Raw genomic sequence first — 14,532 nt, forward strand, 5'->3', positions numbered from 1 at the left:
TGTTTAAGCAAAGGCTGAAGCAACATCTTAAAACACACTGGTTATGCCCTTGCTGTTACCCTGACTAATCGTCTGCATTCTCTTTTGTCATTTTGTATATCCTGTCTCCCCTCACCTTTTTTTAACACTACCTACCCCTGGGTAGCAGAAACTGTTTTAAAATATTGTTGTAAATAGGATATGAAATAACTGTTAGCATACTGTAAGCAACCTTGTAAGAGTACCTAATCTCCTTTTCAAAGTTTTTTTTTTATATTTCTGTAAATATTTCTTTTTTTTTGAATATAGTGTTTATGTATATAGTATGACCTTGTAACTACTGTTCTCTCATTTATTTGTTGTCTTACATTTTTACTTTTTTCTCGTACAATTGTGCATTATAAATTTTTTTAAATGTTACTGTGGAGCTTTTCTCCCTGGGCCTCTGCTGAAAATGGAAATATATCCAGTTGAACTAGCCCGGTTAACAAATGTAAAATAAAATAAATAAATAAAATAAAATTAATTCCAAATCCCATTCCTTAAATTCATCCCTTTTCAGCTGACAGGTAAGAAAGCGCTAGTGTCTCCTTTTTTTCTCATTACCTTCCATTTTTATTTTAGTTGTTATTGGCTCATGATCCGAAATCATTATTGGGTAGGTTTCAAGACCTTCAATTAAATGCACATGTTCCTGTGAGATATAAATTCTGTCTAGCCTAGCCCAGTTTTGATGTCTTTTTCACTCCAAACTCCTGGTACTGAATTCATATCTTCCATGCCAAACATTTTCATGCATTTCTTCAAAAATTTACCCTTCTTTCTTATATTTTCCCTTCTAGGCCCCCCAGACACATCTTCACTGTTGCAAACCAAATTCCAGTCTCCACCTCTAAGTAATATTCCTTGCTGAAAGCTGATTATTTCTTCCAGAATATTCTTAAACTCCATTATAGTAGTTTTAGGTGGAATGTAAATGCATGCCAGTGTAATCCTCCTCCCTTGCCAGTAGCCCCTTAGTGTTATATATATTCCATTATTATCTGCTTTTCCTCTTCTGTCACTATTGGAGCTCCTCTTGCAATTAATATAAGTACTTCTCTTTTTCTTTGCCCCAGATATTCTGCTGAATAACCATCCTGAAAACCGTTTTTCATTAAATTCACAAGTTCATCTCTTTCCAGGTTTGTCTGCTGTAGCATAGCTATTTGTACTCTACATTTTTAATATAGTTCACTACTCTTTCTTTTTTCTATTTATCTGTAAGACCATTCAGATTGAAAGACATTACAGACAGCATCATTTTCATATATTTATTATTACCACCTTTTATCTTTAACTGCTTTTTTGTTAAATGTCTAGTTCCAGCTTTTATTTTGCGTACATACACTATTCAGCAAGTTGGTCTTTTATACAGTTTATTGTCATATCCATTCGAGCCTATGCCACACCTTACATAACTTTTTTTTTTGAAAGCCCTCAAACAGAACAAGCAACCCCCAAACCCCCTAAAACCTATTAACTTAATAGTAACACACAAAACTATGTACATCTTCAAATATTGAACTTTTTGCTTCCTAATAAGAACAAAAGTTCTAAGTTGATAGCCATACAGACAGGCTAAAGTTAACAAAAAAGAAAGGTTAGTCATGCTAAGACACATTGTACAGCCTGTGCTGTTAGTAAGTGCTATTTGATTTTGTCTGTGTTTAAAGCTCTGCCAGCTGAGAAGCACTTTCTCCAAGCCATTTAATTTTCTTCTAGTGACATGCAAACCAGACACAAAACTGCTAAGGATACATTGTTTACCAGAAAAAAAGCCTTATAATATTCACTATGCTTTTTTCATTGACATGCTTTGTAATAAACTTGTTACTGGATAATGCCTAGGATCTCATCAGCCCAGTCATTTCCCTATGCAAGCATTAGGAAAAAGCACACTGTTTTTTCTTTTCTCATTCTCTCTTAACCAGACCTTTCCTCTCTATCCCTCCTTTTTTACATTGCAGTGCCTACATTTCTTAAAATTGAACAAAGAAAAAGGGAGAAAAAGAAAAAAAAAACAAAAAAAAAACCAAAGGCACATGTTTATATTAGTACCCCTATTTCATTTAAAAAAACTGAGAAAACTTTACTTCAAGTCTAATGATTTTGTCTCATCTTTAAAGCCCTTCTATATGGGAATCCCCTGTTTGCTTTCAGGGAACATTATGTCCTAGCCAATTTCTCTTTTCTTTTTTTTTTTCTTTTCCCTCATCAGTCCCCTTCCACCACACTGTCTCCAGTTTTTCTTTATCAGATTGTCTCCATGGAGACATGAGAACCAGGCAGACAGTTTCTGTTTATCAGATTGTTTCCATGGAAACATGAAGACCGGCTGCAGAATTGCTACTAATATTCAGTATTCTTTTTCATTTACTTTCTCTCTCTCTCTTAAAACTAATCAACCTAAGGTCCTTAATACAGTCATTTCCCCTTGCATGAATGAAAAAAGCACATTAATTTTAGCTTTGTCATGCCTTTTAAACAGATATTTTTTACATTGCATTGTCTATATTTCTCAGAACTGTACAAGAAGAAAGAAAAGAGGGGAGATAAAGAAAAACAACAGTACTTGTTTACAATCCCCATTACACTTAAAATAGTGTGAAAAAGAAAACAATACAGCACAAATACAGTACTGTTAAGAAAATAAAATGTTTTCTTTACTTGTAGTTAGCTTTCTTCCCTCTTTTCCCTTCCAAAAGCATTTTCCGAACATTAATGACGTGAAGTAGGGTGAGTCCCCACAAATCCAAGAAATTTTGAAAGAGTCTAATATTTCAGAATTTTCTATTTTCTGTCATATTTCACAAATACAATTATTGCATTGTAATCCCACATTGAGTTACTGGTTTTGTTACTGTTCTTCTCTATCACTCATATCCTGTTTCTGCTTCATTTCAAACATATTCTCGATTCTTCTAGTCAGCTGTCATGCTCCCTTCCTTCTCTCCAACATTTTCCATTGAAATACCGGAAAAGCTTTCACAGGTGCAGTCTCTCTGTGGTCTTTATTACCAAAAGAACAAGAAGTAGAATCTCCTTCTGTTTCACAGCTAACTTTTTGTTGGACAAACGTTTATATTTCCTCCTTAGCATGCATTTCATCAAAAAAATTATTTTGTCCCTCCAGGGAAGAATACCTTAGACAGCTGGCTGGATACAGCAGTTTGAATATCACACCTGTTTATTCATTCCCTGAATAGTGGAATGAATTTATTTCTCTTCTGCCTGGTGTACAGTGAGTAATAATTCTCCACAAACACTCTCCTGTCTCCCATTTTTAGCGTTTTGTCCTTCTGACACAATTTTGTCATAATCAACTCCTTCTGCTGGTAGGATTGCATCTTTACTATTAAAGGTCTAAGTGCTTTCTTATAGCTAGGTTTGGAGCATACACATGACATGCCCTTTCAACTAACAACTCCTGCTGTGGAATACCAGTCCAGTTGCTAATTTGTGCTTTCATAAAATTAATGCAGTCTGTTCCTTCCAGCTTCTCTGGTATGACTGCAAATCTCAGGATTTCCCTACGTGATCTGTCCTCCAATTCTATTATTTTTTGAAACATCTCTTCCTGAGCAATCTCATATCAGCCAGCCTTTCCTTTATTTCAACCTCTGATTTTTGCATCTTTATCATCTCATCTGAATATCTATTTAAAGCGTCTTTCATTTTTTCCAGCCTTTTGTTGTTTGCGTTGATATACTCCATCAGTGTTTTGTTTAGTTTAAACAGGTTTGTATGCAGTTGTCTTATGTCATCTTGTAGGTTATTGGAAGTCATGTCTGAAGGTTGTATTGTGTTTTGCTGAACAGCTGCAGAAATTTCCCCAGTCAGTGTTTCTTCCTCACTTTTTATAGCTTATTTTTTCCAGGTCTTCTGTATTTCTTTATTCCTAGCATCCAGGCAGTGCACTTACTAGCCAGTTAACTGAAATTTACCCATAAACACAAGTCTACTGGCCTTCTCTGCTGAGTATCTGTTTTCACTCTGGGAGAGCTAGAAACAAGCTGTTAGTGTGCAGCCATCTTGGAAGTCCACTATTTCTATTAAAGTTTTTAGTGTTGTATTGAAATGCAACATGCTAAACTTTTTATCAGTGTTTGTTATTGTATTAAAATTTAGTATGCAGGTGTTTTGAACAAAGTTGTTTTTTATTTTTATTCATGGAATTGTTAATGACTTGTTTGTCTGCTTAATTTCAGAGAGGTAGCCTAACATTGCTATTATGTGGGGAATGCGGACTGGTTTCAGCTTTGGAACAGGTATTTCAGCATGGGTTCAGGTCCCCTCGACTCTTCAAAAACATGTTCATCTGGGACTATCTAGGTAAGTTTTATTTTAACATACTCATTGAAATCTATTGTGGGGCAGTCTGTAATCACAAGATTAATATTGTGTTCTCATTTTAACAATAAGATTTTGGCTCTGTAGCAGTTTGTGCAACATGCTTTGACAGCACATATGTTGCAGGAGACCACGGCAATAGAATTTAATACCTGAACATAAACTCTACAAGCAGTCATTTTAGCTAACAGGACTACAGAAGCTGCCCATCACAGAATTCATTATCTGTTGGTGGCCTCACCTATAATAATAGTGAGTGATGTCCATACCTGCCTTAGTTTGTTCAGTTCATTTCCTCATCCGCCTACACAGACCTTCAAGAAATTGCTGCATGTTGAGCTGGCCTGAACATCTGTACCTTTTTTTTTTTTTTTTGTTCTCCCTAATCATACCTCTCAACCTCTTAGTGCAAGAAATCTGGACAAAGCGCGACAGAATGGGGGGACAAAGGCCCAAAAATAGGGACATACTTTAAATATTGCTCTTACAAACTTAGAACATTGGTAGAATAACTGGGTTTGTTTTAATGTACATTTTCTGAAGGATTTGAAGTCTGAAACTCAAATGTATGTCATTATTTAGTGACTTCAGTCCTCAGATCTTCCTAGTAATTTGCCAGGAAACCACAAATTTTATGAGGAACAGACAAAAAATGTAAACCAAAAATCTGGACATTCTGCGAAAATCTGGACAGTTGAGAAGTATGTCCCTAATTGTTAATTTCCACTGTTACAGTGACTTACTAGTTGTTAATTTCTAATGTTATTTCTTTTGTTTTTATTTTCTTTGTGCTCTTTCTAAGTAAACACTGCCTTGTAGCATTCTCATATTCTCCAAAATGTGTCCATGGAAAACCGAGAGAAGGGTGGTCATTATGTTTTTAATTCTACACATTTGTAAACTGGATAAGTCCAGTGGACACAAGTGTACCTTAAAACCATGTATCTTGAGTAAAGGAAGCAGCTCACTAACAGCTCAAAGCCTTAATCCTTTGTACTGTTTCTGTTTCTTCGAGCAGACCATGGCATTTAAAACTGTATTGTCTGTAAGGGATTTAGCCAACTGGCTCACAGATAGGACCCAAGGTATTCAGATGGGGAGTCTACCTCCACAAAGAGATCTGTTGCTAGTGGAGTCATTCCTGCTTGGCATCTACTTTTCTGAAGGTAAAGCCAATGTAAGGGGCTCTGGCTGACCAGGTTTGCAAACCATTGCTTTCTAGGTACTGTCAGTGAATCCCCTAATGACACATATACCCTCCAAGAAGACCCGACACAGACAACTGTTACAAAAGCCAGTGCCAAGAAATGCGGAATAGCATCCTTTGGGAAGAGTGCCACCCCCTTGAAACTACCACATTGATGGTAACCCCGTAAGAGTAGGCCCAGTGTTCTGGGATCCGGGAATGCATGCAGATAGTGACCTATGTTTTGAGCATGATATCACTACAGTACTAAGGAAACTGTTCTGTATTGTGCAACTTATAGTTCAGGGCATGGCATCCAAGTCCAAGGATGTTATTGTTCTGCTATATTCGTCCCTCTTCAGAGCAGTCATTGAATACAGTGTCCACTTTGGCATGTACCTTACCAGACATCTACAACAACTGGAGAATCCATTGAGATTCCTAACAAAAAAAAAAAATAGTAGGTGTAAACAGTTTGTTCTATGCAGACCACCTCAAAACCCTGTCCTTTTACTTAGTATCCTACAGGCTACGGAGGGGTGATGTGTGTCTGGCTTACAAAGCATCCTCTGATCCTGTTGTGATGGACCTATTGCACATTTGTAAAACAAATAGCATTAGAATTACCATGTCTAAGAACCTACATTTTGCCTGCTGGAGGGATAGGTATGTGTCCCAGAGACTTATTTTTCTTTGGGGCAAGCTTCCTGTCCATGTTGAGTTCCTCACTATCCCAACTCAAGCATAACGTGGACCAGTGGATAGACAATTTCAAATTCACTCCTGGTCTGGCACCCATGTCTAAACAGAGAAATGCAGCCTATAAATGCTTGGTCACCCATGCCCAAGTCTATATAAGCCCATAGAGAAACCTAGGGTATTCATCCTGTTGTAGATATTTGTGAAGCATAGTTAGACTTAAAAAGGCCCCTAGAGGGTCATTAGCCCATTTAGTCATCTATGAACCAGGTTGCTTTTTAATCATGAACCTTTGTAAAAATGTCCTTGACCAGCAGAAAACTCTTTGAATGGAACAAAGACTGTAGGCCAGGAATTTATAAGCTTGAAGTAGTCCTTCAGATGAAAATCTTCTGATTTGAGTGCTTGGAAACAAAGACTGCACAGGCCCAAGCAGCCATATTTTTCATTGTGATTTCACCCCCACCCCCACCCCGGTGGTGCTTTTCTTCACAGGATGTCAGCCCTACTTACAGCATTTTCTGTAAAAAGTTACGAACAGCAACATTTCCTCACACAGTTTTTACCTCAGACTGATACTTGTGTCAGGGTTCACTTTCTGTTCATTTATGAATTTGAGTCACATTTTGTCAGCAGTAATGCTTTGCAGGCCCATGTTTAGTTGAAACTATTATCATCCACTTAACTGGTGGCAACTTTAACAGTGAAATATACCCTTCAGGATTTGATATACCACCAACTGTCAGATGAGATGGTATAGGGCAAGGTTTGCTGATTAATGCCTTGCCAAACTGCCCTTGTTTGGCTTTTAGAAATGTACTCTTCCCAGTGTGTGCCATGTTTCTTTGAGTAGCTTCTTCTCCTTCTCTGTCCTTGCATGAGCTGGTATCTCCACTACTCCCTACTTTATCTTATATTTATAAAGCCTGTTTCTGGCTATTCTCTGCTGTTGATCACTAGTAGTACACAAGAGGTCACGAACAAGTGCGCATAGGCCAGTATTGACTTTATCCATAGGTTGCCACCTCACTTGGGAGTTGTTTTTTAGGACGTGTCTTCTAGATCCATTTGAAAAGTGTACTTACATTATTCTAGAGTTTGATTACTCCCACCCCCTTTTAGGATGCAGTATCTCCCAGTCCCCAAGGAGCTTCTTTGGGAGCTGACTTCTGCTGTATTAACCTCTGTAACACTTTCTTGTCATTGGTCTAGTGTTAAGCAAATGGGATTTCAACTCTTTGAGTGTAATTCCCCATTACTCAGGTTCTCAGTTGCTGTTCCTCATAGTGGATCCCCGGCAGTGCATTTTCTGTTAGTACATCAGAAGTGATTCATTTTTTGGTCTTTTCCTTTTTCGTCCCTAGTTGTGCAGATTTGGTATTACTGTGTATGAATAAGGAGGTGTAGAAGTGCAGGAGGGCTTGCCCCACACAAAAAGTGCCCTCTCGTATGTCCATCATCTGATTGAAGCATTAACCTGCTCTTTTTGGCTGGTTGAAGCTTTATTTGGATTATGCTCATTGATAAAAGGTGAAACCATTTCTGCAGCTCCTGCCTGTACCTTGTAATAGCATTTTTGGGTTGTGCTTGCCTAATGATATTGAGGATAAGGGAATGAGGTTCATGATGATGACAAAAGTTTGCCCACCTTATCCATGACATTCTGTGGTGGAGAATACTGCTGTAGTTTGTTGTGTGGTCTCATATTAAATAAATCACTTACATGGTGGTCATGCAGTCTGCTTATATGGCTTTAGGATTTCAGGTAGAATATCAGGGCCCAGAGTGTGTCAGGCATAGTATCTGTTTTGTTAACCAGATATTTTTCTTTTTGTTGCATCCCATCACATATGATATCTGCAAGGACACCACAGTGAAATATGGCCCCAAGTATCCCCATTCTTGTCTAGATTATAGTAATATTTTTCAACAGGCAGCATTTCCTAATTGAAGTACAGAGGGCTTTGCAATCATAAATACCACATAACCACTGTTACTCCAGATGTTAAAAGCTGCTGAGTGCTTTCCCACTTTATGACAAGTGATATGTTCACCCTGTTTCCAAGGATATATACTGACTTCCTGCATCTAGCAAGAAACAGATTTCACAAACTGTATTTTTAACAGAAAAACTCAGATTGCAAGCTGTTGTGCATAGAGAAAGAAATTAAATACATTTTCAAGCAGCCAAGAATCAACTCTGCAATCCTTGTGAATACTTATCAGGGTGTTATTCTTGGGAACAGGGGTTGTACTTGGCTAGGCTTGTAAGGGCCCTACGGCCATCAGACTAGTAACCTCCAGTGATCCTATGCACACACATTCCTTGAATGATTTCACCCTGACAGGAAGACTTGCTGATACAACCAAAGAAGAGTATTCTCAAGGATTGCAGAGTTGATTCTTGGCTGCTTGAAGTTGTATTTGGCTAGGCTTGTAAGGGCCCTAGGGCCATCAGCCTATTAACTTCCAATGATCCTATGAACACACATTCCTTGAATGATTTCAGCGTGACAGGAAGACTTGCTGATACTATCAAAGTAGAGTATTCTCCCAAGAATTCATCACAACTTTTTGTTAGCAGTAATATCTTCCCTAACTGTATTTGAATATTTTACATGAGATAGCATTTCATTTAATGGGTTATACCTGATCATCAGATTATAGTTAAGCAGGTGACTGTATGCCTCAGTGGCGTAGTGAAGAAGGGATCTTGTGTTTTGGGAAATACGCAAGGGTTGGGCAAAGTGCAGGCATTCTTCTGGCGGAGTTGTATTTTTGCTGTGTTGAATCTAATTTTGCAAGAGCAGCACGTATTTTGTTTTCATTTTTCTTCTGTCCATTTGGCATGTCTTTGCAATGATAGTATTTCCTTTCTGATATAAATTTACTTTTACATGCCAGCTCTAAATTAACTGGTTTAACTCAGTAGTGGATTGATTTTGTAAGTGTGCTGTGTATTTTTTTTCAGGAGACCATACTACTGATAGAACTGGACTTTGGCATATCTTCTTTATGGACAGTTGTGTAACTTTCATTTTGTATTGACAGTAAACTGATGTTCAGTTGTAAACTGATTTTAACACTGTAATGAAAATATTTTTGCAGTAACATTTTGACAATTTTACTTGATAGTTAAGCTAGTCCAACAGAAACTGTTTTGAATCATTATACATGACCCTTAGCCAGACTTGGTCACAGATCTGGTTTACTCATACCTTTATTTTTCTAAGTCCTCTGTGTCATAATTATCGTGTCTTCACAGTCATGTCCAAGAGCAAGGCTGTGTGTTATAAGGAAGATCACAAACTGTGCAGCATAGCCACAGTTCATCATTATAGAGAGGAGAGGTGACAAGGGAAATGCATGGATAAGTAACAAATACTTTGTGGGGGAGGGGGCTAGTATCATTGTGTTTCAGCCGTTTACACAGCAGAATGTGCAACAACTACTAGTGATGGGGTCCTTCCTTATTAATAGTCTACTGTTCCCTTCCATAACAGAGAGATGTTCGGTTGTTTGACTGGCTGACTGTATTTATGAAAAAGAGAAAAAAGGCAGAACAAGGCAACCAACATGAATGGAATAAAGAGAAAATCTGAACATGCAGCAGTGATAGATTTTTCTGATAGTTCAGAGCAGAGAGTTAAGGCCATGGGCTGCTGAGCAGTGTGTATGGGACTTCACTGATTGGTCTCTTTGCAGTTTTGGTGAGAACCTCTTCAGGGCCCTTGCATCCAGCAGCTGTAGTTTCTATCTGGGTATTTTCCAAGAGAAGACTATAACAAGTGTACTGAACACAGTAACATCTGAGTTAATACTACTGCTCAGATAGCAGCTTGCAATTAGTGCTACTCTTTTGTTTCCAGTGAGAGAAGGAGAAAATTATCACTGATTTCTAGGTGTATGTAGCACTGTGGGATTCAGCACTGTCTCCACAACCAGACAGATAGCACCTCCACTAAACAGTTCCAAACCTCATAGATGCTACTCCTTCTTCAGCCCACATTAGTAAGCACCTAGAACCATGGATTTGAACTTTCCAGCACGTACCTTTTAAACAAATTTTCACAGTGTGTGAGAGATGCAGTTATATAATGTTATTAGTGGTAAAACTCACACAAAGCCACAACAAATAACATACAGGCCATCAGTACCTCACAACACCAGACTAAACCACTCACACAAGGCTCAGACCAAGCACATAGATTTACATAGGCTGAGTCAGTATGCCCCAGTGATGGCAAACCTATGCGTGTCAAAGGTGACACAACATGACGTTTTGGGTGACACGCCAGCAATCACCAACACCCAAGTTATCAAAGACACTGCTTTTGCATTCGTTGCTCATGTGAAGTGTACTGAATTATTTTGTGCCAGGAGCTTTTGACATGCCAAACCCAAAAGGTTTGCTATCACTGAACCCGAACCACAAAGACCTCACAAATATAACCTAAGAAACAAGTACCCTTAGCAGCCTCATAAATGCACAGCACAAGCAGCACCCACTGTGAACCATTCATCCAAGAGTCACACTGACTCATTTCAGAAGCCCATAAGACAAATTTCCACATGATGTGATGTCCTAGTCACATATAGTGAGAGACACCAGTGTACCACTCAGCAGGCTGTGCAAGGAAAGGGTCACGGTCAGTTGCTTCTCAAGTGCCAGGATTTGCCCCATCACATATACCCTCAAGTTCTTGCACCATAAATGCATATATGACACAGTCATAGTGAACATGGGTGTAAATGTTGAGAGACATACATTCCTGGACAATATGAAGAGAGAAAGAGAGGATGGAGCTCTCGGAATATGAGTCTGAGGCAGATGTGAACCTACTGTTAAGCGGCATTCTGCCATCACCAAGAATGATGTTGCATTACAAACAAAATATTATTGACTTTAACTATTGGCTATGCTTCTGTTGTCATTCTAAAGGGAATGCAATCTATACCATTCTGGAAGGAGAAGGTAGATAGTCCTAGCTGCTTTGCCAGGGATGTCCTGTAAATATCTCCCCAAGGTTTTTGTATATTGGTTACATCCTTGTCCACCTCAATAGTGCCTTTTTTGAGGAATATCAGTCTTCGAAAGCTTCAGACATAACCAAACAGACTCCAGATAATATAAAGGTTTTGCTGCTCAACATTAGGAGCCTTAACAAAAAAACTCCACTTGCTACAAGCACTTCTTACTGTGGAAAATATTGATATATGTATCATCACAGAGACCTGGTTCAAGACCAGTGAGAGTACTCCATCAGTGCAGGGTTTCAATACCTACCACACGTTCAAGCCCACCACATTAGATGAAGGCACTATAGGCAGCAGTGTCCTCATATTCTTCAAACAGAATTCACCTCCAGAGTCATTGGGCAAGATAACTTGCAACTTCTCCACATTCAGCTTACTGTTAACAAAAATCCTTATCATATCACAACAAATTTTAGGACTCCCACTATGCCCTGCTCAGACAATAGCTTCTGCCTAATGAATACAGAGCAGTGTCTCTGCATTAAGCCAAACACCATTCACCTAGAAGACTATAACTTCCCCTCCATAAAAGGGAGACTTGTACATCATCAAACATGTATTCTCAGAAATTTCAGGACTTCAGTGCTAACTCTCTGGATCAGTTAGCCCTTACCCCATTCAACATCATTAAAATCCTGGACTTGATCCTTAGCGGTATGGGTAAGCTCTGCTGTTCACCAATTGTAACTTCCTCCCTGGTAAAAGCAAACCACAAATAGTCACATTCACCTTAAGACTGAAGCCAGAGGCATCTTCCAGTACCTCAGTATTCAAAGATTATTATATTACTAATCTGCTAAAATTGAGTGATGACCTGGCTAAATTCAAAATCCCTTTCCGTCTTGACAGCTCCACTATTTATGCGGAATACTTTAACGCCATATTCTGTGCATATATAAATGGCTACATGGGATCATAGGAGATTACTAGGCTCTCGACCCAGAGGTCATTTTAAGCGTAGCTGTTTCATCCCAATGTAATACCACAGAAATGCTAGTCAGTACCCAAGAGTGCATTTAGTGATGACTGCCCATGTCCAGGAGGGTTGTGGGCTGTATCCCCGGTAAGAATTTATGGTGCCCCATCCACTCGTTGAGGTTTTTCTTGAACAGTGTCATAGACGTTCTTTATTTCACATGAATTGGTAGGCTGTTCCAAAGATGTGGCAGTTGCTGGGAGATAAATCTATCTCTCCAGCATGCTCTGTTTAAGTTGCAGGCCATATTTAGGTCCTTGAAGCAGGTAGCCACAGTCACGTTTGATTTACAGATATGCAGCAAGTTCGTTAGGTTTGGGTCTTTAATTGCTCTGCAGGCCAGACATAAGTCTCCCCTAAGAAATCTATACGATACAGAGTATAGTGACAGGGACTTTAGTCGGTCTTTGTAAGGCACATGCTGGAGCCCCTTGATCTTCTTTGTTAGAAACCTCTGAGGTCTCTATAATTGCTGCAGGTGCTTGGTACAGTACATGCCAAACAGGGCGTTATACTTAATTATGGGCCTGTCAAGTGCAGATTATGGGCATTATACTATCTATTGCTCTTGAGGCAATGGCTTTACTAATCAAGTGTACTACATAGAAAGCTTTCCTTAATACAGTAGACCCATGGTGGTTGAAATTAAGGTCGCAGTCAACGTGTGATCCCAGGTCCCTTACCACTTCATGGGTATTCAGGGTATTGTTGTTGATTTGATAGTGTGAGGGGACATCATTTGTGGCTAAGGGAATGATGATGTATTTCTTTGTATTCAGTTTGAGATTGTGACTAAAACACCTGTTGTTGGTCTGCATGAGACCCTCTTAGAGTATACTGACATCATTTGTGGATTCAGTGACTGCACATATTTTGCAGTCGTCTGCAAACTTGGTCAGCCGCAACCTCTTCGTTATGACCTGAACTTCTGAGAAGTATATACCAAACAGTAGGAGGGCCAGCACTGACCCCTGTGACACCCCACAGGCAACAGGTCTGCTGGTTGATGTGGAGACACACTTTGATAGTGTGTGTCCGGCTTGTGAGCCAGTTGGCAACCTATCGTACAATGAAGGGGTTTACATTCAGTTTGCTAAGTTTATCAGTAATGCCTGAATGTGGGATTGTGTCAAAAATCATTGCCAGGTCGAGGTAGGGGGGCCAGCACTGACTCCTGTGACACCCCACAGGTGACAGGTCTGCTGGTTGATGTGGTGCCACAGACTTTGATAGTGTGTGTCCAGCTTGTGAGCCAGTTGGCAACCCATCTTACAATGAAGGGGTTTACATTCAGTTTGCTACATTTATCAGTAATGCCTGAATGTGGGATTGTGTCAAAAGCCATTGCCAAATCGAGGTGTGCTGTGTGCACAGATTTTCCCTCGTCAGTGGCCTTGGTCACATTTTCAGAGAAATCCACCAGATTTAACAAGCAGGATCTGCTCTTCATGAAGCCAAATTGGGTAGGATCTAGAGTTTGGCAGTCACCTATGTCTTTATTTATGAGGTCCATAATAGGTTCCATGGCTTTACAGATGAGGCTGGTCAGGGTTATGGGTCTGTAATTCCCTGGGTCTGTTGCTAGGCCAACTTTGTGGAGGGGAATAACTGTTGCTGTTCTTCATTCCGTATGAATAAAGCCTGTGGTTAGGCTATGATTGAAAAGGGTACTTAGTGGTGATGCTAGTTCATGTCTTAACCTGTTTAGAATACAGCCTGGGATGTTGTCTGGTCCCATAGAGGCAGTGTTTTTTGCCTTGGAAAAGGCTTTGAGGACCTGTTCTTCCAATATGTTGGGTGTGAGGAGTTTGGGGGAAGGTTTGTTATAAGTTAGGAGGGTATAAGGGAGTGAAATTTTCACCAGACCTCTCCGCTAGCAGGTTTGCTATCTCTGTCAGTAGTTTGTACCAAAATCCCTATGTATTCTCACTTTCATCTCTGCAATGAAAGCATTTTTATTCATGGTGTAATTCTGCCTGTGGTGGTGACATGAGTGTTTGCATCACCACAAAGGTCACTTATGTCTCTCTGTGCATGCATGTGTGCATGCATGCTTGCCCCCATGTGCCAAAGGCTACCATCATCTGTTGTGTCACTCATACCCATGTCTCAGCTCCCTGCAACATGATGAGCCCCCGTTCTCCAGCTGAGGCTCTGTCTTTGGAGAAATTGTTTGAGCCAGGTGGGACCCCACTCCTCCCCCGATAGGCACACCCATCCTTCCTTCATGTGCCTTCAAGCACCTGAGCTGCTTGTTAAACTT

The 14,532-nt window shown here is 39.6% G+C and overlaps 1 protein-coding gene across 2 annotated transcripts in view; it reads left to right on the forward strand.

The window, feature by feature from the left end:
* Positions 1–14,532, forward strand: part of DENND5A (DENN domain containing 5A) — a 1,739,423-nt gene that overhangs the window by 1,639,585 nt on the left and 85,306 nt on the right. For both annotated transcript variants that reach the window (XM_044059112.1, XM_044059111.1), the window contains one exon: positions 4,230–4,353. In XM_044059112.1, coding sequence (XP_043915047.1) covers positions 4,230–4,353 — 124 coding nt within the window. The remainder of the gene's footprint in view (positions 1–4,229; positions 4,354–14,532) is intronic.

The sequence above is a fragment of the Protopterus annectens genome, chromosome 17.part0, assembly GCF_019279795.1.
Source record: "Protopterus annectens isolate FY-2018-M chromosome 17.part0, PAN1.0, whole genome shotgun sequence".
Taxonomy (NCBI): Eukaryota; Metazoa; Chordata; order Ceratodontiformes; family Protopteridae; genus Protopterus; species Protopterus annectens.